Raw genomic sequence first — 24,450 nt, 5'->3', positions numbered from 1 at the left:
TTGTTGCGTGAGATCCAGCTGCCCTGCCTCTTGCAACCCCCGCATCTCGATGTCGCAGGTAAGTACGTCGTGCCTAAATAGTACATACTGCAACAAGTATGTACGTGTGAGCGGCTAAGCGCCATAAATGGCCAACCCGCAATCTCTAGTGTCCTTTGCGTATGTCTTCAGGAATCATTTATATAGATTCTGGTATTTTTCTCTCGGCATATATCGGTGTCTCATACATATGCGCCTCTGCCAGAGTTGCTCGAAGAATGTCTACTCACGCATATCCGGAGGCAAGGACGACGTGAGTTGGACAAGTACAGCTCTGATCCGCTCGCGTTATGCTAATACGAGAGTCAAAGGCATTGCCAAGAGTGTATGGTATAATACACAGGCACCGACAGTGGTTGCAGGAGAATTCGATCAAAGCGTGCAAATGGCGTGCAAAGAGAACGGCGTGCAGGACGAGATAGATCGAAGGTAAGAGAGAACGATACAGAGATCGAAAGTAATTCGAAAGAAAGCCGACAACACGCGGAATCGGTGACGTTCTGGGACGTTCGCGGGTCTTCAGCCTCCGACTGCCCTCCGAGGAGGATCCCCGAGTACGACCACCGACGCGACGTGCTGGCATGCGTGCACCTTGGACTAGCGTGTAGCAGAAACGGCCGTATCGGATGATCTCGGATCGTCCGATCTTGATACTCCGATCGGAGATCATCGTGGTTACGAGCCAAAACCCAGTCGGTACTCGAGCGACATGCCAACGACGACATATGAACGACATGATCTGTCTCGCGAAAAGCGAGCTCTTCCTTTTTCGCGGACGGCGTGAAGCTACGTCGACAGCGCGATCCCATGGCGAGCGTCATCGGCGAGCTTCTTTCTCAGCCGAGATGAAATAAAATTGATTACGGTACGCATCGCGAAGTCGGTGCCGCTGATTGATCGATCGTGCGAAGCGTCGCGGCGCGATGCAAACGTGGCCACCGGTGTATCCCTACGTGCCGATCAATCAGTTACTTTCCATCGCCCCGTACCAGCCAACGAACTGGAAAATTGCCAGTCCGGCCCTATTACTACCCACGCCTCGGCTCTCGCGAATCTCAATGACAATCCTCGCTCTGCCGGCGCGACCTTATTCCGCGAGACGTGGCGCGAATCCACCCGTCGTCGACGTGTCCCTCGTCGTCGTTGCCGTCGTTGGCATCCCGATGAGCACCGACCAGTGCCGTGTTCCGAAATGCGATGCTGTAGTAAGCTCGACGCCAGGAACGTCGACGCGCTCCTCTCTCTCTTTCTCTCTCGATCGTGTTACGCGCGACACGAGAGAGAAATAAGAAAATGGAGAGATAAGAGGTGAGAGAGAGAGAGAGAGAGAGAGAGAGAGAGAATGAGGAAAAGAAAAAAAAGACTACAGAGTAGAGGAAACGAGGAGGAGTGAGGAAGACGAAAGAAACGGCAGGCTGGGGAAGCAAGAGGACATCGAGATTCCGGAACACGGGCGTATAATTACACCAACGGTGTGCGTTTACCGTTGACGTGAAGGAGTGCAGAATGAGCGACGGTTGCAGCGCCATTGGTCACGCGACAGGTGTACGTGCCATTGTGCGCGGGTGCGATCGTGCTAATGCTCAGGGCGCTGGTAAAAGCGTCATATTGCCGGATGGTAATGCTCTTTCTCTGGGACGCTTCGTCATGCCCGGCGCCGGCGGCGGTCATGGTGGGGCCCCGCTTGGGGGGCCCCTTGAGCGCGTCCCCGGGACTGGCCGGCGACCGACCGCGGCTGCTCGACGGCGCATCCTGCGACGTCCTGACCGTCTCTATCGGGACGTTATCTTTGAGCCACGTGAACGTCAGTGGTAGGTCGCCGGTCACGACTACGCACTGTACGCTAGTACGGTCCCCTACGTTTAAATCGCGAGCAAAACTGAAAGGCGTGATTTTAGGTGGCACTGAAAGAACAATACAGACAAGGTGGCATTCCATCAAAGCAGTTCAGAGATCACTAGAGAATCGCGACGTTCGTCGGGATCGTGTGCGTATGTGTGAGTGCGGGACAGATATGTGTGTGCAAAAAGAGAGAAAGAGACAGAGAGAGAGAGAGAGAGAGAGAGAGAGAGAGAGAAAGAGAGAAGGCAAGGGTTGGAAGGGGGCAGGGGGAGAAGGAGGATCGGTGAGAACGGTCGTGACCGTCGCTCCGCGTTGCCGGATGCGCCTCGAGTGAGAAGCAATTTTTCAGCGATCCAGCAGCGCGGCGGATAAGGGAAAAGCAACTCCGTCCGATACGGCATACGTCAGAAATCAAGCGTGATTCGACGATAACGACGAGATTAATCGATCGCTCTCCTTCGCTCAGGTCTGCGGTCCTGACGTTCGAGTCAGGAGCAGCTCGCGCGCATCAGCCGACAGAAGAACGTGGCTCTCTGATGGAGAGAAATACCGTCGGTCTGAGGTCTAAAATTGCGTCTGTCACGTCCACTCCGTGGACGCGCGAACCGAAAAGTCGGGGATACGTTTTATCGTCCCTTTCAGTTCCTTGATCGTTTCATTTCCCCTTTAGTTCATCACATTTCTTCCAATTAGAAGTCCTTCGCCGGAAGAGGACACCCCGTCCGTGATCGAATAAGACGGACTCGAATCTGTCGTATGCGGTATCGCGACGTAGGACGCTCCCGGGACGCGGGATCGTTCAGTACTGTGTCGATAGATCGACTGCGGGGAAATATAAGGGGAAATAACGTGTGCAATTTTAAACGAAAGGACGCCGCGCGGACGGGCGCACCGCCGCGGCGGGATATTCAGCTTACCGACAATCCGTATAACAAGCTCTGCATTTAGGATGAAATCGCGAGTACACACACGTTGAACAAACGCATCTAATTGGACATTTTCGAGGCGCACGGGCCGGTGGGGGCCGCGCGAAGGAAATGTTCGATATTCCTGTTTACACGCGCGTTTATTAGTGTTTGCCGCTCTGTGCGTTCTTTTTTTCTCCCTTCCTTTCATATATCGCCCGGATTGCCGATAAATCCGACGTGTCCCGAGACTTCAGGGTGCGCCGCGACTCCGCGAGACTACGAGGTCCTATCTCGCGTGCGCGCGTTTCGCGGGACATACACGCGACAATTCTTCGACGATACGTGATTCCGCGCGATTATATACGAGGTATTACGTATTCAATGCGCACTCATTAGATCGCGCCGCGTCCCGTCCCGCTATGCGTCGTGCTATGCGGCGTCAAGCGGAAGGAATTACGCAATCGTCACGTGCGTCGCACGCGCAAATCGGCGGGAAAAAAGGAGACAAACATCGCGGCCGTGGAAGGGCGGAGGGTTGGGAGTCGAAGGACGTTTTGCGGTAATACCCCGTGCAACATCTGCAACGCACGTCGCGTGCGCCGTTCTTATGTACATAGTTTTACGTACGTGGCAGCTGGATTTTTATGTACACACACATATATGAGTATACGCGAGTACATAAAAATACATGGAATAGAACAGAGCAGTTAGGCGAGCGCGTGCAAGGAGAGATGCTTGAGCGATGCAGTGAGGTGCTGTGCTCTCTGTGCATGGGTCATTTCCGGACACGTCCTCAGCACGCGCGACAGTGTACGCTCGCACGCAAATATACAGAATGTCCCAGAAATCGCGTATTTCTCCCGAACGCTGAGAGCCCGCTGAGAATCGAACGTTTGTCGGGAGAGAGAAACGACAGAACGAGACTTGTCGTCTCGTCCGTGAGTCGAAAACTTTTCCGCGATGGTGACAGAAATTTGATAAAACTCCTCTTCCTCTCTCTCTCTCTTTCTCGCACGCGACTTGCTTGTCTTCTTCTTTTTTCAACTTTTATCACCTGACCGTTGCGCTTACGCGCCCCTAGTTTATACTACTCGTTCAATATTTAACGTTGAAAATTAAATAAACGTTCGTGGAGAGGGGAAAAGAAAGAGGGAGGGTGAGAGTATGTGTGTGTGTGTGTGTGTGTGTGTGTTTGTGTGTGTGTGTGTGTGTGTGTGTGTGGAAAAACGGCAGATCTTGGAGCGAACGCGCGCGGAGCAATTCGGCGTTCTTGGCTCGAGGGCTTGGAGCGCGACTTCTGGAGCACAATGTATATTATATATGTACGTATATGCGCACATGTTACATCACACACAGTGTGAAACATATAGAACAGTCCGTCTCGAGAAAGGTTCCACTCGATTTCGGAGGGGCTTTTCGTTAGAATCCAGGTCGAGGTGGAGCTGAAAACGCAGCGGCGGCTCTCGTATATTTCGGCGAGAACCTAAACAACACACATACTCCCCCTTTTCTCCCTTCTTTCTCTTCTGTTCCTCCTTCCTTTTTTTCTTTGCCTTTTTCCTTTCTTCCTTTTCTGTCGGCGCGTGACGCAATTTTTACGTCGCTCAGCGACGCGGGAACAAATGATCGGCGAATGACGAGAAAATCGACCGTTACTATTCGCAATCGCGAGTCCCTCGCGAGACAGAAATTCCACCGGAACGTGTTCCGGACGGGGCGGGGCAAAGGGAGTGGCAGGGAAAGGGGGGAAGAAGAGCAAAATTCTCCATTCTAATTTTCGCGCGCCGGGCTCGCGATCGACCGGTCGATACCGTTGCGAAAGGCGCGATATGTTACCGCGTGCAATGCGATAAACCGAAGATTCGGCCCGGTGTTGTCCCGCGTTAATTAATCCTGCCCGACGTCAAACAACGCGACCGTATTAGAGACAGAGCGAAGGTGAGGGGGGAATGGGAGGGATTTGCTTGATGAACGCAATAGAAACATTATGTAAAGATAAATTCGGTGGTGCGCATAGCGCGCGGCGCATCGGGCCGTCACGCACAAACAGGCTTCGATTAATACGATCGGGCCGGGGAACGGGAAATGGATAGTTAATACGTTCGACAAAGGGAGAATACATATTAGCGTATACCCGTGATATCCATAATCGCGCCTCGATATCGCGCGCGAGGTAAATTGCGAAGAGCAATTCGCGCCCCGTGCAACGCGGGCTTCGGCGCTCTTTCTTTCCTTTTTTTTTGTTATTCAAGCCGATATATCGCGTCCAAAAGGATTACGTCGGGAATCACGCCGCAGTTGACTTGATTTTCACGCAAACGCGCGTTTCCCCGCGGCAAACGAGACAATCAAAAAAAAAAAGAGAGAGAAGTAAGTGATACACTCTGCGTGCACCCCACTGTGCGCGCGCGTGTGTGTTCGATGCAATCCTCGCGCGTGGCTCTGTGCGCCAAGTGAAGCACCAATGAAACGTTTATGCGGTGCGGGGCGCATAAATCCCGCGCGCGCGCGGAGAGGAGGTATGTCGCGCGCCAAATAAAATTAGCCGTCGCGCAAAACGTTAATCCGCCGCCGTTAGCGACTGAATATTTTCCTTGTTCTCTGCGCGAGGCGGAACGACGGCATCATCTCTCGCGTGCGCGATCTCTCCTTCTTAGCCTCGCCGGGGCTAATCTCGCGAATGCCTCGAATTCCGCCGCTTAATATCGCGAAAATTACGCGCTCGCGCGCAGCCGTTTACTTACCTAGGACGCGCACTTCGACCGTGCGCTGCGACGTGAAGTTGTGCTTGTTTTTGGCAGTGCATGTGTACGTGCCCTGATCGGCACTGCGCTGCACGGTGTCGATGAACAGCGTGCCGTTGGCCACTCTTTGCCGCATGTCGGTAGGCAGTTTTACATCGCCTGGTAACAACGGGCGTAAACATCGTTACGGATAAACAAAGCTTCATCCCGCTCGCTGCTCGGAAATGTTCCAGGCATTCGATAATAATAACACGCACGCACGTTACTCGGCTTCACGAGCGCGCGCAAATAGCTCGATCCGCATCCTCACCTCGCCCGGGAATTAACCTTCGATTGGACGCGAGCTAATTCCCATACATAAACAGATAAGACGAGTGCATATCGCTTGCATAATCTGTCACATTATATGAGTGCGAACAGGGATTTGTCAACGGGATGCGAGCGGGAGAGCGGGAAGGAGGATCGGCGCGGAATTTTAATGTACTTCCCCGTTGCGACCGCAACGGAAACGTACGCTAAACCACGCGCGAGCGCGAGGGATATTCGCGGGATCGCGCGCGCGCGTTATTCGGAGGATTAGCAGAAATGACGCACGATGCTTACCTTTCTCCCACGCTATCGATTCAACGGGATAACCGGCTACAGGGCACTTGATATATAGTTGTTTCCCCGCGACCGCTGAAACGGCCGACATAGGTCTGACGTATGGCAGTCCTGAGATTAGAAAGTAGCAAAGGTCGTTACGCTGCAGCCGCGCGAAGTAACATGGGGTTATAAATTCTGCACGAGAATACGCCGTCATTTTCTCGGCTTCGGAAAGCCGTCGAAAATGAAAAACTGTCGTTTGCGTAACCGATATGGATATTTTCACGAATATTTCCGCGTATATTTTGACAACATATAGAGCGAAATTTTTCTCTCTCTCTCTCTCTCTCTCTCTCTCTCTCTCTCTCTCTCTCTCTCTGGCTCTTTTCTGCGCCGACGATAACAATTGTCAGTAACAATCGATATATCGGCGCTGATGACGTCTTAACCTTTCGAGACTCAGAGATCGTTCGAGTTAAATATTTTTTTCGTAAAGTAATCTCGAAAGATGCTGTGCTGATGAAGAGCTTCATGGTACGAATAAAGTTACCGTCAACAAGTGCGATTCTCTGAATGTACACACAATGATGTATAGTCAGTTACGAGTCGGTTCGTACGCTTTTTATCGAATGCAGTTGCAACGTTTCAAGTTGTCAGAGTGAATAGTCGTTTCAACGGACACAACTCCGACGACCTTAACCTTGATATATGCTTTTGAGAACATCCCTCTGACAAGTAAACCTACTCAAAAAATAGTTATACTCCGATTTCTTTCCAATTTGGCACAAATGTAGAAGTACAAAAAATATTTAAATCATATTTTTTCATTTTGGTCCATTTTGAGTTTCACGGGCAGTTTATAGTTTTTTAATGTTCTCACTCTTATCATCAACAAAAATGCAACAAAAATGCACAAGAAATAAAATTGAATACAAGATATAGTTAAATAATTTTAATAAAATCGGCGTAGCTGAGACACGAACCACTCTAAATTTCTCTGGCCGAGATTCTAATCGAAATATTTTAAATCTAAATTAGTCAAAAATGATTTTACAAATGTTTCTCGGTTTGGCCGAGATTCGAACCATTTTTGTAACTAATTTAGCATAGATTTAAAATATTTCGGTTGGAATCTCGGCTAAAGAAATTTAGAATGGTTCGTGTTTTAGCTACGTCGATTTTGTTAAAATTAATTTAACTATATTTTGTATTCAATTTTATTTCTTATACATTTTTGTTGCATTTTTTGATGATAGAAGTGAGAACATTAAAAAGCTGCCCGTGAAACTCAAAGCAGGTCAAAATGAAAAAATATGACCTAAATATTTTTTGTACTTCTATATTTGTACGAAATTAGAAAGAAATCGGAGTGTATCTTTTGGGTAAGTTTACTTGTGAGTAATTTTCAAAAAGTTTTGAGCCATCGAACCTTGTTCATTAAGAAATTATTAACAAAAGAAACTTCATAAACAGAACAAAGGTTTCCAACTGTACATTTAAGAACTAGAAAAAAATTAATTTCTTTCGCGTGAAAAACCTTATGTAATTTTCTCGTGAAGACTTTTATGTAATTTTGACCGTCAATAGTCTGATAATTATCAAACTATTTAGATCTGTTCTAAGATATTGTGTCAGTCTAACCTAGTGGAAAATACTATTAAACAATATGAATTTATATAACAAATTTAATCTAGTAATACGTATTAAAGTGGTAATAATTACCAAACCTTGATAACTTATATGTTAAATCGAAACCATTTCACCAAAGCATTTAATAACTATTATCCAGGCTGGTTGAATATTACCAAGTCTTTCTTTCAGTGCAGTTCAGCTGAAAAAAACAGACGGCCAAGGATTCAACCAAATTCACGCCATCTCTGTACCGAGCCACGACTTGCTTTTCGAACGATCCACGTACACAGTTATTGTATACATCTGGCCTTAAAGGGTTAAACGCGTCCGCCAGAAAGAGAGCGAGTCTTCCCAATTCCGGTGAACATGTCTCGCACTGTTGACTTGACTTTCGCGCTGACTCACCGTAAATATTGAGCCTCGCCGAGTGCCTGGCCTCGCCGGCGCGGCTGTTCGCGATGCACTCGTACTCGCCGCCGTCTTCGGACTTCACCGTCGTGATATTAACGTGCGATATTACGTCCCCGTACACGGTCACGTATTGGCCAATCAGGAGCCTGTCGTTTTGAGGCAGCGGAAATCCATCTAGCAGCCAGGAAATTTGCGGCGTGGGATTACCTGCGGCGCTGCATTTCAGAGAAACCGATGGACCAGGCTGCATTGTCTGTTCGATAAACCTGTAGACCAGCTGCGGCGCGATCTCTGTTAACAGACGTTACGCTGGAGATTACGCATCCGCTCAACTTTCCGAATGCTACCCCCTTTCAACCATCCCCGACTCCACTTGTAGCCCGCTCGGCGCGGCCGCGTCTATTTCCGCGCTTTTTTCCCTCTTCCGCTAGCGTAGCGTCCGGATCGATTGCCGGGCGCCGGATTGCGAGTCGCGCGAATTTAAGTTCGCGATACGCCGGCGACTCGCGCGGGGCAGAAGCGCGGAAAAATAATCCGAATGAAAAACTATGTCAAGCGCCGGCGATATCTCGTTGGCCCGTGAAGTGATTTGAGAGAGCGGTCTTAATAAAAAAAAAAAAAAAGAAGGGAAAAAATCACCACACACGCGCGCGCTCAAATCCCAATTGCCGGCTCGATTGCCGACCGCGAGGCTGTTTAAAAGTAATGCCGATGGGAGAACTGTGGCACTGAGTGATTAGTTTACAGAAAGCAAAACGGCAACAATCGTGCCGCGATGAATTATAAAATCGTCGCGACGTTGCCGAAAGAGATTAAGCGAAAGAGAAAAAAAAGGAGAAAATACGCGAAACATTCGACGGAAATGAAGCCTGCGCTTCACACTAACGAGCCGCGCGCGCGGTGATAAATTCATAAACTTCGTAACACGCGCGAATATATCCGTCCGAAGATAACGCCAACCTCACCGAAAGTTTTCGCATTCACCCGCGGGAAGAATCCCCTTTATCGCCGCCGGCGTTATTGACATCGATATTGATGAATATTTACGATAACGACAATATTTCATTCGGCTACCTCGCGGCGACGTCGATCGACGAGAGACGTATAACTCGCGGGATGCAACGCTTCACTCCTCCCTCTTCAGTCTCTCTCTTTCACTCTCTCTCTCTCTCTCTTTCTCTCTCTCTCTCTCTCTCCCACGCTCTCTTTTTCTACTTATCCTAATTACACTTTCTATCGGAAGACACGGATGAAGGTAGCAAAAAGTAGCGCGATTTATTTAGCGCGAATTAACTTCATAGTTAAAAGTTGAAAACTCACCGGCGCAAACATCGGACTTGCGAAAGCGCGCCCGTGTATAATTAAAAGACTACGCAGAGTCCCATTAGTAAATTAACAATTAGGCCGACTAATTATTCTGTTTCCGCTGTTCCGCTTTCCCTTGCGCCGCAAGCGGGCGGGAAGAAATCTTACGTCGCGCGTCTCTTAACGCCGTAAATTAATGTTTAAGACTGTGGCGCACTTAACGGCGACATGCGAGTGATATATGTATTGTGTGTATGTGTATTTTGTGTGTGTGTGTGTGTATGTGTCTGCAGCAAAAATCCCGTCATGCCAAATAAGAACCAAGAGAAAAAGTCAATTGCATCGAAACAGCATGTACATACATGAAAGAGAGAGAGAGAGAGAGAGAGAGAGGGGAGGGGGAGAAAGATTAAAAAGATATAAATTTATTTACCAGGATGTGCGTAGCTCTGTGTATGTAGTTACAACAGCGGCAGGAAAATATGGATTGCGTTTGTATCATCTCGATGAAAACGATCGGATAATATAATATTGACGATTCGCCAAATACCATGTGAAATTTAGCGATTGACGTGTCTGCGTGCGGCAGAGCCGTGCTAGAGCCCTTCCACAATACAACAACGAGCCAGAAAATAATTTACAGCCGGCACAAAGCGTTCTTGCCGTACACTCGCGCGATAAGTCCTACGGGAATCGATATTATTCGCGCCAACGCTCTAACTGATATTAATTGGCCGCCGCCGGCTCCTGTTTCCTCAAATTCCAAGGAAATCACTGCTGCCGTGTCCGCGGAACAATCGCGAATCGCTCATCTGTGCGCGATTTTCGCGAGATCGCGCATTTTGGGGCCGTTGAAGCCCATCAAATTGAACGCCGTAGAGCGTCGTATTTTCGTAGGCGGGTTGACATGATGAAACGTAATTTGCATGAATGCCGGTGTTCTTTCGAGATTGCCGCACGCGACGCGCGAGCTTTCCCGTTTGCCGCGCGGCGAATCGTCCCGGGAATCACGTTAAAATTGTAACGCAAGATATCGCGTTCCGTAATTCCATCCGGAGGAGCCCGGTAAATTCGCGAATTCGCTGAGATGTTCCCTCGACCGGCTTTCATCCGCCGACGTATCTATGGCGCATAATAAATAGACCTAGCTGGCGTCGCGCTGCGCCGTGCCGCGACGCGACGCGCCGCGCCGCGCCGGAGCGAAATCGCGCGAGGCTGGCATGCAAAGCATCGGCAAAACCGCAGGAATCTCGTTAGCGTATGCAAATCCAGGGTAGTAGTGGGTAGGTACCAACTATCCTATCGTGCTGCGGGCGGTGCCCCTCCTCCCTCCCGCCCCACCTAATGTACACTCTATGCCCTACAGCTTAGAAATCATGGAGATGGGAAGAATCCTAATGACAAGGTAATAGGTCCCCGGCAACGAAGTTGGACGACGCGTAAATTACTAATTTTCTATCCGCCATTTCGTAACCAGGGCGGTGGCGGTGGCGGTGGCGGTGGCGGTGGCGATGGTGGCCTCATTGCCCGATATGAATGGCGATATGCAACATTGTTGACGTAACGCAGACGTCGGTGTACTCGCTCCCGCGACGTTATATTACGCGTCTGTCAGACTTTTCTTCATCGTCGAGTCAACCCTTGTGGATTACGTAATTTTCGATAATGAATCGTGGCACGTCGGTGAGCCAATTATTAATGAAGGGTTCGTAGTGCCCGGCCTGTACAAAGTGTGCCTTGTACTTAATTTAAGGAATTTTCTCATTCGTTATACCGCGTTAACGTCGACGGCAATCTAGTTTCAGCAAACCCGTGCAATTGTCCGCGGCTCTGTCTGCGAGGAGGAAGTTGGAACGTTGAATTATTTGGCAGCCAGGAGGAAGATCCCGGGAGGAAGACTGAGGGAGGGAAGGCTCGGTTTGTAAGCTCGCGATACTCGAGCTCGAATCGCGGCTGAGAAAGAAACAAACTGTACACGGCGCGGTCCGGATCATGGCGCTACTGTTTCCGACACTCGGCAACGGCAGCCGAGCGGAGGCTATAAGCGATTTCGAAAGAAAATTTAAAGTTTCAAAGGTCATAAAAGTTACCAAATGCCGGCCGTATAAAGGTTAATGGTCGCGAAAGCCCGTACGAACTTCTAGAAATGTACAAATCGCTCGTAAGAACGGCACGAACTCGGCACGCTCTGCCCCTTGCCAGCGGCAATATCCTTCCTCGAGAGGAAGGAAGTGGTATAAAATAAAAACTCTCAGGGGTTAAGGACTGGCGTACAAATTACATCTGGAAGTTCAATTGAAAATAACGTCTAGTCGTGACGCGAGTGCGCACTTTTGTCGTACGTGCGATTAATAATAACAGCGCGCAAGGCTGTTATTATTAAAAGCAGCAGTATCTAAGCACGTACCTAATTCCTGGACATTTTTGCTATTTTGCTTTAAATATGGATATTTAAGTTGTTAATACAGAATACATGCTGATATATAATTAATATATGTGTGTATTTTATTTTAAAATTTAAATTTAAAATTCGTATTTATAAAGATGTATTTTATATTGGAAGTTTAATTTATAAATTAAATTTATAAATTTATAAATTTTATACTGGAAGTTTAATTATATAAGTTTAATTTGTATTTACAAAGATCAAATTAATAAAAATATCCAGGATTAAGTACGTGTCCGAGAATTGGTGCTTTTATCTTATCTAATCTTGGACATTCTTTATTGTTTTAGTCTTACAATATAAATATTAAAGTAATAAAAATCAGCATAAAAATAAAATTTTTAAATGTTTAAATATTCATATATCTAACCTTTTGCACTCAATAGTTTTTTCGTTATAAAAAAACTAGTAACTCGAAACTGTTTTGATAAAAAAAAAAAAGTTTTTTAGAGTTAACAAAAATAAATAATATATAAACGGATACAACTATTGTATTTCGATATTTTATGTATTTTTTTTACATTATACAAAATTTAATATTGAATGCGCTCCGATATACATGTCGATATCGCAATCGAGGCTATCGGAAACAAACATAAGTAATTATTTTCGCCTCTCACTCGCCATTCGAGTTGCTGCATCAAACCAAATGGCGACCGAGAGTCGTCTCTCAAGTGCAAAGAGTTGAAATAATAAGAATGTCTAAGATTAGGTGTACATAAAGTTTCCCTCGAGTAAGAGCTAGGTCCGTCACTTATGTATAGGAAAGAAGTGAGTGAGTGATAAAGAAAAGCTGCAACATGTCTCGTAACTTCAGTCTTCGAGTTTCTCTCTCACTCTTGTTAAAGTTTCTCTCTCGCTCCTATTCGCTTGTTCCCCGTCAACAGCGAATAGGATCCATTACAGTCAAGGATCGACACGCGGTGTCCTTTCTCTTGCTTGAGAAAGTCTAACTCTACGTACGTGTCCGGAAATCGATAGTCTCGCCTTACGACTCTCAGGAGGCGTGATGATTTTAACGCAACAAGAGAAGGAATAATAACGAACGATGAAAAAATAATGGACGATAATAGTGCAGACGACGAATGTGGGCGATAACAATAACTGTGAGCGCGCAGCTGCGCGCTCGCGCGCTGCACCTAGGTCGTAAAGAGAACATCTTTCTATTTTCCGCGGAAAAACTCGCGCGAGGCAAAAGCTAATATTTTTTCAGATGGAACAGTTCTCTCTAAGTTACCCGTTCCGCGCGTCATACGTTACGTAACCGCGCGTTATCGGCGAAACGTATCGTAAATCGGTTTTATTATATTCCGGGGTCGAATTCGCGAGTCGTGCGGTTGTCCATCGGACATTGATACGCGACGGTGGGTCTCATGCCGGTTTTCGAGCGGGCGAGCAAACGAGGCCATTTTCGTACAAAAATGGCACGTATCCCGCGGGCGAAACGGCTGGCCGATGGAAAATACGTTACGAGGGAATGCTGCGCAAACAGCGTAGCCTTCGCCGCGCGTAGCCCGCACCGAGTTCCACGGCGTTAACCAACATTTTCAAACCGCGAACAAACCAAGTTTCTGATCAAGTTCGCCAAACACTCGATCGCCTGCCACGGCGGACTCTTTATACCGTAATAAACGCGTCCGACGTCCGTGAGAATTGTTAAACGTCTCGCGCGATCGCGGTTCAACCGCGTTCCCGAACACCGTCCGCGACAACGACAACAGCAACAACGGCAACCGACGGCGTAATTCGTCATTGTAGATACAACTCTCCTCGCGCAATTCGCGCGACGGAAATATTAGCCAAAACAACGATTGAATCGTAATTGCTGGCGGAGGCGACCGTCCGGGAAACAGGTAATACGCTTGACGTACAACCGTCGCGCCGTTAACGAAATTCCGCGGGGATTAATCGAAATCGAGACCGCGATTATCGTTCCGCAAATGGCAGCATGCTCCGCGAAGCACAATCGGAAGAGCGATGAGGGCACTTCCCCGCAAAAATGGCACGTAGCCCGCAGAGAAGTCGTAGCCGCCTGGCGATGGAAAATGCGTTACGATGGAGCGGCACGCGAGCCGGGAATGGATCGTATGGGGAATAGTTCCACTGCATTAACCAAGGCCGAGCGATCACCACGGAACCGTTCGTTCGACAAACAAGCGGTTCTCTTTTATCCGGCTCGACAGGTAGTTACAGTGCGCGCGCGCGCGCGCACAAATACATCTCGTAATTAAACGGTAACTACATGTGGAACCTATTATCTCGATAATAACTATAATAATAATCATAATAGATTCGCAGCGCGGGAACGATTGTCAAGTGATTAAAAGTTGTTTCAATCGTCCTGACGTGCTTGACGACGCTGCGACACACGAGTATGCGGTGCGAATTCGTCCTCTAAAGCGCAATAAAGTGCATTCTTCGCTAAAATGCTATATTTATGAATGGTCGTTCAATTGCGCGTATAGCATTGCAATCAGTAGAGTCTCGCTGAAAGGATCAGTTAATATGCGACTATTCTCATTATTGTCGCATTTTGCGAATATAGATGGTGTCATTACACGCATGGAAGCCGGTCAATTCCATCGACACAAACGACGGAAAGTTGGACGCGGCGCGACGTGCGACCAGTTCGCGTACTACAGATTTCGCAGTGAGATCTTGGTTCCGCTGGCCGGGAAAATCAGCAGAAAGAGCTCGGTTGGAAATTTCCGGTGAACGCGATTCAGTGATCCTGGCTGAAACTAGCCAGAATTCAGTCCAAATCATCGAGATTTCTGATCAGCAGAATTCTAGTAATTTCGATCGGAATGCCCAAACCGTTGGTTCGTATTTCAGCAGAAATCAGTTTATCCTGAACTGTTTTCTCCGTGTGGAAAGAAAATAAGACGGAGCAGTGGAATGAAAGTGTTTTCGCGGAAAATCTGTGAATGCTCACTGATCATCTGCGAAATCGTCCTTCCACCATTTCTGACGCAGTCAGAAGCACCTTTGCCGATTCACTTTAAGAGAGCAGCCAACAATTCCCGCTCTTCGGAGATACGGATAATTTTATTGATAGTGTGTGCGACACCGAAATTGAGGTTATCACCAGTCCGCGATAATCCTAAAGAGCACTCGGCTTTCGGCTGACGTACGCGATAACAATGGCTTACTAACCGAAATGTTAAGGCGTATATTACGACATACATATATTTATGTATCTGTGTGTATATATACACATATACATGTATATATGTATATATATACACATATATATCTTGAACGTGAGGTAAAGTACTCACCCCCCAGGCGCAATTCCGCAATCCCTTCAGCTATTTCGTACTCGTTTCGTACGAAGCACTGGTACATGCCGCGGTCCTCTCTCGCGACCGACGTCACGGAAATACGCTCGCTCGAAACCATCCTTACGCGAGTGCCCGTTCTCAATGGCTGACCGTCTTTCAGCCAATAGAGCACCGCTTGCGGAAATCCACTTGCTGTGCACGTCTGCAAAGGAGTTTAGACGGAAGGAACTGATGAGAATCAAGAAAGGAGAAGAGATCTCGCCCATAGTGAGCGCGCACAGAAGCAAGGAAGAGAGAGAGAGGGAGAGAGAGAGAGAGAGAGAGAGAGGGAGAGGGGGGGAGGGAGGGAGGAATACCCTCCTGCTCGGCGAACACGAGGCTATATTCCCCGTTCTCTCCGTGCGAGCGCGCAGAAGCTGCTGCTGCTGCTTCTTCTTCAGAAGCCACAGATTTCTACATTCCCGCAAAATATATATATTCGTACGCCACACTCGCGAACCGCGCGACCGGCATTAATTTCCGGCACGTACAGATTCATTTCCCGCGTCGTCGGACGGCGCTCTGCAATATTTACAGGTAGGTGGAAACGCCGCGGTAAATATTCATAACAGTAATCGAAGTGTTCAATACATTACAAACGGTCGCGCGACTACGGCGTTCTTAAAGCCGGGATGCGCGAATGCCGCTTTTTCGCGCGGTATTCACCGAATCTATGGCTTGCCTCAGTAACCCAAGTGGATTCCTTGGAATTACAACTGCTTCGCTTCGACGTATACGAGGGAGGGGGAGGGAGGAGAAAGAGAGCGAGAGAAGAGAGATCGCGAAATATATAAGCCCCCAGGGATGAATCAATCGGTCGATCGATAACGGCTCGACTCTTGGAGCCGACGACAACGCGAGGTGGGGGAAACGAATAACAATTAATTACCAAGTACGCGGGTTTCCCCAGATCGACGGTCTGTATCGCCGGTTGCACGTGAACGCTTAGCGGCGCAGACACCGTTAATCGAATCTCCAAAGTTTCGCTGCCTTCGGAATTGCTGGCGGTGCACATGTAGGACCCGCCGTCGCTTTCTTCGACGCTCTGCACGATCAGGGAGCCGTCTCGCACTACGTAATGGCCCGATGACTCCTCGATCGGCTCTTCCCTCTGATTTCTGTTGTAGTACCACCTGCGAACAGACACGATGATGACGCACGTGTGAGTGTCGTGTGATTCCCAATGTCTGATTTGCAGGCGCCGTCGCTCGCAGACAACGAGACGACGCCAGCGGATGCTCGCGTCGCGAAAAGCGCCGCATTGTTCGCGTTCCGCCGACGCGCGTATGCAAATTGCCATTTTCCGTGCTCGTCAAAGAGCGACGCTGTTATTATTATTATAGTTGCCTAACCGACGAGATCTCGGAGACCGTGTGGCTGCGTGGGTAGGTAGGTAGGCAGGCAGGCAGGCAGGCAGGCAGGTAGATAGGTAGGTATGTGGATGGGTGGATGGATAGTCATAGGTACGCACGCACGCAAGTACATCTGGTCGAAACCGTATCTGTCCATTGCACACGCTCTCACCGCAAAATAACTATTGTTTCATCGGAAAGGCCGGAATGTACTCGCCGGCCATTGTACCGCCACGCCACACACGCGCGTTTGCCTCATTTCTGATTGTTCACACGCGTGATGTGTACACGGCGCGGCGAGATACGCTGGCACGTTTTCAAAACGTGTCCGCTTTTCAACGTGCGCCGCAACGTGCGCGAGGGTTATCGCGCGCGGCGAATATCATTAGGAATATACACCTGTTCGGAAAATCACCGATCCGGAAATCAACGCAACGCGACCGTTTTGCGTCATCAGTGCGGAGACGTTTCCATGGTGAAAACGGAGCCGCGGCTCGTGTCGTCGCCTAACCAAGCTAGTTCGCTATTCCAGCTCGGATCTATCTTTGGCGCGAGTCTCGAGAAACGAGATCGCGCATAACTCCGTGAACGCTTCCGGCACGTCCATCTTAATTGAACATTCAAAGCGACCGGTTGTCTCGATTTAAGCCAGCGCACAGGAGCGGACAGGATAATCCAATCGATCTTCGGCGAGCACGCGCGACCTTTGACCTTATCCAGGGGCTACAACGACGCGAAATGCGCGCCGACGTCGGCGCAAGAACACACACAACACATGCCAATCCCGGCAAAATCATTTGTTTCGATCGACGACGGCGGATGCTTCAATTAACGTTCGTCGCCGGCGCACGACGGGGGTTTGGCCTCGTTATTACGAGCACACTCGCGAGCATTAACCGGAGTATTAACTTCGACGTGGACGCCGTCGCATATCATCTTATCAATCCCGTCGATACGCGACCGCCGCAACGGCATCGACGTCGCCACGATCCACAAGTCCGATGAAAATTTCAGACTACCATCGCTGCTGCGAGTGACGCGAGTCTGCTCTCGGGTATGTATGTATGTGTGTGTGTGTGTGTGTGTGTGTGCTCGCGCACCGGCTTCGTGTTTTAACGAACTCGCATATGTATACTTGCACGGCCGGATTAATATGAATTTTTCAAATAACACGAATATATTTCGAATAAAGCGCCTAGCACTATGCGCTGATGAAACAGAATTAGCTGAGAAACACGCTTCCTCGTTACTCTGAAATCAAAGGGACTGATTCTTAACGTACAACGGTTTTTTTTCTCCGATTTCACGCGACGTAAACTGTACATTCGGAATCGTTTTCTCACGTATTTTTTCGCGAGTTTACAAACCGGGTTTGAATTGCGTATCTGTTTTCGACCCCGTGTGAATCACAACAATCACCGTAGAAGTACATTGAGAACAAGTACTGCAAGATTTGTGTATGGGATATAAAGTTCATTTCTATGAAATAAAGTTTATATTTCTGTGAGATAACATTTATTTCTGTGAGTAAACTTTATATTCCACAAATAAATCTTCAGGTATTTTGTTTCTCAGTGTATCACCGTAAGACTATAAGGATTAATCACTGGTTGTTCCAAGAATTATACTCTTGCTAATTATACCTCTTTTCTGAGAGAGTCATATTATTATTATTATTATTATATTCACAGTGAGGTGGCCGAGGGAAGAGTCGCGCGAAAGAGATTGACAATACAAGAATTGAGACGCCGGCGTCCAAATTGGTTTAAATTCCTTAATGCTCAAATTAAGTCCTTTAGTGATATAAATGCGACATCCCAATTATATATATATAAACATGAATCGGCTAAGAAATATGTCGAAATGAAGGCTACTCTCTAAAGTATAATAATCAGTATACATTCAGTATGCTATCAGTATATCGGTATGCTAAAATAAATTGTAACTAAATAACTGATGATTCAAGTATAAATACACGAAAAAACAATATGGCTGATTTACAGATAAATCTAGTTGTGCCAATCAGATTCAACGATAAAATACGGAACAACTAATTATGTGGTTGCTGCAACCACAGAGCAATTGCTGAGTTATTGGCGCTACAGCAACGATATCTGGTTGCTCCAATCAGAGTGTATATCCATGGTAAATGTCGCTCCAACCAATTTCTGGTTGCCACAACCAGATCACGCGTAACTGCATTGATGCAGTTGATGTGCCAAAATAACCAAGTCATATCAACAATACGCATTACCATAACACAAGGGTAATCAGGATGATGCTATCCATGCTGTGCAGCTCCATCTGCTGTTTAGCAGATGTAGGAAACATCGCTAAAGACAGTCTCGACGTAGAAAGTCTTCATGCAAATAATATCATAAAACAATATATATTTTTTTTAAATCGTTCCATATTTTTTTCTTGAAAGTTACATCCTTTACGTTTAATAAATAATAATTGGTTTTATACAATATAGCGTTACAAAAAAGCTATATATATTGAACAGCCCTGTGATAAAAGAAATTTCTGTTTTGCAAAATATTACTTTTTATAAAACCTCAATTAATAAAACGTTTTTTCTGACATTTTTACGCCTAAATTACAAAAGTACAAAAGTACAAAAAATAGCCGCTTTTCAAGAAAATATTATGGAAATAGCTGAGTAAACTCACAAGTAACACTATCCAAGTGCCACACGCCGATCTTCTTGAAACTTTGCACACATGTAGTACATCGAAAAACATTGGACACGTATTTTTTTATTTTGACTAACAAGGCATTTTAAGATTAGAAAACGCATTCGAAAATTTAACACTCTATAGCCATGATAACTAATGCTACTCCTGAGCGTCATTCTTTTACAGCATTACTCTATCATAATTTCATTGTCTGAATGTTTCTAAAGTCGCTAATTATGATTTTGACATTAATTTTGCGAGATTCAAAAAACTTCTTCGAAACTGACTTTGAATAAAATCTTTGAAATGTCTGCGATTTCGGTCCGCCATTTTGAATCTCGCAAAACTAATGTCAAAATCATAATTAGCGACTTTAGAAACATTCAGATAATGAAATTATAATAGAGTAATGTCGTAAAAACTGTAAAAGAATGACGCTCAGGAATAACGTTAGTTATCATTGTGCTATAGAGTGTTAAATTTTCGAATGCGTTAACATGCCTTGTTAAAATAAAAAAATACGTGTCTAATGTTTTTCGATGTACTACATGTGTGCAAAGTTTCAAGAAGATCGGCGTGTGGCACTTGGATAGTGTTACTTGTCAGTGTGGTGACAAATTCGAGACATGAAAGATGTATGATGTTCTAAAATTAAACGAATCTAACTATAATCGGTGAATTTAAATGGATATATATTTCAATTCTTTCAACATGTCAATCAAAATTTGTTTACTTGAATTAGTCGCATACTTAAAAGTATTTTAAAATAAAAATGAAAATATATAAATCCAGCGCCGCGCTACTTTGGTAACACAGAATGAGTTTACTTTTCGGTCGCTTCAATATCTAAGTCGATCCGAATCTCTGAAATCCCTTATCGCCCTACGGGAAGTTTATCGAGACCGAATAGAGCTAGTTCATCTTTCCGCGATTGCCCGTAACGCGCCATTAGTCCCGGCATCGTCCCTCGCCTCCCCCGCGCGCGCGGAGTAACCCCTCTCTCCATCTAGTTGGGTTCTCTCTTACGCGACGATCGGCCCCACGCGGTTTAGAAATCCGCTAAAGCGTGGTCCGGGATCTTGCTTACTCTGCTCTGAGAGAGACGCGGAAGGACGACAACGATGAGCAGGCCGAAGGGAGTCGGGAGCGGAGATGGCGGCGGCGGCGACGGCGGCGACGGTGGTGGTGGCGGCGGCGGCAGCAGCGACGTCGACAGCGGCAGAAGTGGAGCCACGGGGATGAGGAGTATACCTATAGATAATCGAATTTACGGAGGGAAATTGGCGAGGGAAGGAGATGGGATAGGGGATGCTCGAGTGCGAGGGAACCTGGAGGAGATGGAAGCCTCTGCCGTGGCGGCGAACCCTCAAACTCTCTCCTCTCCTCTCGCCCCGCCGCGTGTCTTCTCCATCTTCGTTCTCTTCTCCTCTTCGTTCATCCATTCGGCTCTCTCGTTTCTCTTCCTCCGTCTCCCTTTCTCACTCTCTCTCTCTCTCTCTCTCTCCCTCTCTTCTTCCCCTTCAATTCCGTATCCCTTATCCCTATCTCCACCTTCTCTAGCCTCCCCCGTGCTCTCTTCCGTCGGCTAAATCAACCCGCGGAAGAGACGGCTAGGTGAGGAGGAGGAGGAAGAGGAGGCTGGAGGAGGCGGTACGGAAGAAGAGGGTCGGAGGAAGGGAGGAAGGGAGGGAGGAAGGAAGAGGGAACGAGCGGTTGATGAACACAAGCATGGAATACTCAGTGACGTCGACGTATACGTAAATGCGGAATATTTGATGGGCTGTCAGAAGCAGTCTCTGTAATCAGCGGTCGGTTTGTTTGCGCTACCCATACAGCTCTCCCGACGTCTATATATCTTCCGACTATCTTCGTTTATCCCCCGCCTGCGGCCTCTGGTGCATAGAGCCGCCAATCTACGCGCGCATGTACGCGCGAATCGAACCGCGCTCTATCCGCATCGATTCTGCAATTTTATGTGCGTACGCGATCCAACTTCAATCAATATTATACTATATGTGTATATGTGTATATATATATACACACATATACGTATATAAACATATACAAACATATATCTGTGTGCACGTTTTGCCGGCGACGTTGAAATTTTCATTCTGCATTATGGTGCGAGATAGGAAAAAATTCGCAATATCAAACGGACGAGACCAATAACAAGCGAGAAAGCATCGCGACGGTACGATTCCCGACTGGCCGATATCGCCCGTTCATCCGTGACCATCCTAGATATCCCTCTGTGCGACGGTGCACCGTGTGTTTCCATTCGACGCAAGTTTGATTACCCCCACGATCCTCTGTACGCCGCTCGCGGCATCAATGATGGAACCAAACTAGTTGCTAATCGCGTAATCCACTGTAATAACACGGTCTCTCCTACGCAACAAGTTTCGTAGAGTTTCTCATCCCTCCCTCCCTCTCTCCCTCTCCCTCCCTCTCTCTCTCTCTCTCTCTCTCTCTCTCTCTCTCTCTCTCTCTCTCTGTCTATCCTTGGCTCATTCTCTTTCTCTCTTTTCTCTTCTGTTACTCAACGCGTAACAAAAGTTGCCATCTCGACGCCATCGCCGCCGCTGCCGCTGTCGTCGTCATCGTCGTCTCTTTCTTTCGTTCGTCCTTTCTTTCGTTCTTCCTTTTTTTACGTACACTGTTCGTAGATAAATAAGACTAGGAAAAAGATAATACTTCGAGAGTCGGTCTCACGTTAACGCAATATTTAATACTGCAAGCGGAGAAAGAATGTTCTCACGGCAATGTTTCCCCTCGCGCGTTCGGTTTATACCTTCCCTGCAGTCATCTAACATAAGTCCGCGTGTCGATGAACTCTGAACGTTTCGCGTTTCCGCGTGAGAAACTCATATCGCAGCGAAATATTCCGGCCGTATCTATGTTTAAAATTAGCATTAATATAAGGAAAACAGAGACGGACGGTACGTCTAGCGGAGAATGAGTATCGTCCACGTGCTCGGCTGTGTTTGCACAAAGATTCCAATTTCCTCGTCACACAGCTGTCGGTCGCAGTTTCGTTCAAAGCGAACGCGTTCCCAAGGCAAAACACCGTTAAATCGCACGCACTTGATTCAAGCAACAATAATACGCACACAACAACAGTAGCGCGCTTTCAACAAGAGAGGCAGAGACAAAAGACACGATTCATTATGCGAATTGCCGTGCAGTTAATCGCGTTATTCGTTTATTATTCTTTCGCGCTCAAACGTTGGTCAAAGTTACGCCGTAGGCATACGTGTAAATTACAGAAACGATAGTTAAGAATGTAAAGCAAGCGCAGATCCTCCGAAACCGCAAACGGACTTCACAATCGTCGTTCTTTCATTCTTTACATTCTCGGATTAGCAAAATCGGACACGGAATTGGAATCGATTTGTTTCGCCGGCTTCAACCTAATATTGGATCGTCAATATTTATCGCGAGCATCGCGGTCACTCTTCGTTATTAACTGCCATTCACACTGAGCTGTCGCGTTTGCAAAATTCGACTGCTATTTATTTCGTATTCACCGTGGCGCGCGATGCGCCCGCGAAATGTCTTGTTGATCTTTAGCAGCGCCTTTAATTCACGTTCACCGTACCATATATATATATATATGTATATATATAGATATACATATATACTCTGCATGTAGATTACTCAACATCGCACGCGCGCGCAGCGGAAAGTAAATGCCTGCTTACCGTTTAATTGCGTAGCCCGAGGTCGCGCAAGCTACGAGGACGATGCACGAGGACGAGAAAGCAAGAGGTCGCGGAGAAAAATGCATTTAAATCGTAATTATGGGTGCTTCGCGGAATTACAACATTGAAAACACTACACCGCAATAACTCGGCTGGAGCTTCAGTGCGAGCCAACAAAACAGAAATACGAGCTCGCTCGTTCTATTGTACGAATATACGCGATTCGCCGATGAAATGAATTTAATTTGATTTATTTCATAATAATCAAATTTAATTAATTGATCCACGAGATGTGTTGACGAATGAGCGATTGATTGTTGTAAAAACTCACCTATTCGTCGGTGTTGGGTGGGCGTAGGCCACGCAGGGAATCACGACGGTGTCCTTCAGCCGTGCCGACATGTACACTAATTTCTCACTTATTATAGGCGGCATGAAAGTACGAATTTCTGAAAGCACAAAAACCGACAAAGTTGGATGCGCGAGTTGAATTCCGCTGTAGGAAGAAACTTTAAAATCTACGACCGACTGTGTTTCACGTTTGGAGATCGATTCTGTGTAAGTTTGTTGCGTGATATGCGGAAAATATGTTCATAAATCATTGCCATGTCTGCGATGGAGGAGAGGAGGAAAGAGAGATAGAGATTGAGCGAGAGAGAATGAGAGGGTAGAGCGGGCAGGACTTTGTGGCAGGAGAGGTGAGAACAGAGAGAAGAAGAGAGAAGGAAAAAACACAGGACTCTGCGCACGCATCCAGCGCGACGTTTAATGGGGAGTTATGGTCGCAGATAACGCCACGTCTTACGACACGGCACACTATGAGGCGGAACTACGTTAGATAACGACGATATATCTCCGCGCTTTGGCGAGAATTTGAAATTATGTCACGCGCTATCAAAGCCGTCGGAAAAATTATGTTCCGCACGAATGGCAACGTCCAACGCCTTCTCGCGCGCGCGACTCGTACGCGTTCCGCATTAATAACATCTCATGATATCTTGTAAGAAAAAAATACGAGAGACGAAGAAAGGACGCACAAAATGTACGTTTTCTTTACATATATACATATCTCTTTACATACATACATATCTCTTTACATACATACATACATACATTTCTTTGTTTTAGCGTTACATGTACAGGGTGTCCCATATCACCTTCACAATCTCTCGTGAGGACGTAGAGCGGATTGAGATGAACACAAAAGTCCCATACTGTTTTGCGATATTTTCAATAATAACCGAGAAATTAATTAAAGAAGATTGGTGAATGATCACGCGCGATATAGTAGATGAGCTGCAGTGATGAGACAGTGTCTGCCGTTGTATACTTATACATTAAGTCAAATTGAACAAAAAAGTCCTCTACCATTTTGCAAATGACCACATAGATTTTTAGATACTAATTAAAGAAAATTTGTGCATTGTGATACACAATCATGTAATAATTTTCTTTAATTAATATCTAAAAATCTATGTGGT

The 24,450-nt window shown here is 46.8% G+C and overlaps 1 protein-coding gene across 10 annotated transcripts in view; it reads right to left on the bottom strand.

The window, feature by feature from the left end:
* The window catches only part of LOC116840792 (Down syndrome cell adhesion molecule-like protein Dscam2), a 123,635-nt gene that overhangs the window by 37,126 nt on the left and 62,059 nt on the right, over positions 1-24,450 (bottom strand). For 8 of the 10 annotated variants that reach the window (XM_032807980.1, XM_032807978.1, XM_032807984.1 and 5 more), the window contains 7 exons: positions 23,301-23,418; positions 16,125-16,368; positions 15,194-15,398; positions 8,156-8,452; positions 6,137-6,247; positions 5,534-5,692; positions 1,524-1,943 (listed from right to left, as the gene is read on the bottom strand). In XM_032807980.1, the coding sequence (XP_032663871.1) occupies positions 1,524-1,943; positions 5,534-5,692; positions 6,137-6,247; positions 8,156-8,452; positions 15,194-15,398; positions 16,125-16,368; positions 23,301-23,418 (1,554 nt within the window). The remainder of the gene's footprint in view (positions 1-1,523; positions 1,944-5,533; positions 5,693-6,136; positions 6,248-8,155; positions 8,453-15,193; positions 15,399-16,124; positions 16,369-23,300; positions 23,419-24,450) is intronic. The other 2 variants (XM_032807983.1, XM_032807987.1) reach the window with 1 other exon arrangement.

This window comes from Odontomachus brunneus, unplaced genomic scaffold (assembly GCF_010583005.1).
Source record: "Odontomachus brunneus isolate Ranch 3 - 2012 unplaced genomic scaffold, Obru_v1 Obru_scaffold_011, whole genome shotgun sequence".
NCBI classification, from domain to species: Eukaryota; Metazoa; Arthropoda; class Insecta; order Hymenoptera; family Formicidae; genus Odontomachus; species Odontomachus brunneus.
This window is presented reverse-complemented; position numbering and strand designations above follow the sequence as displayed.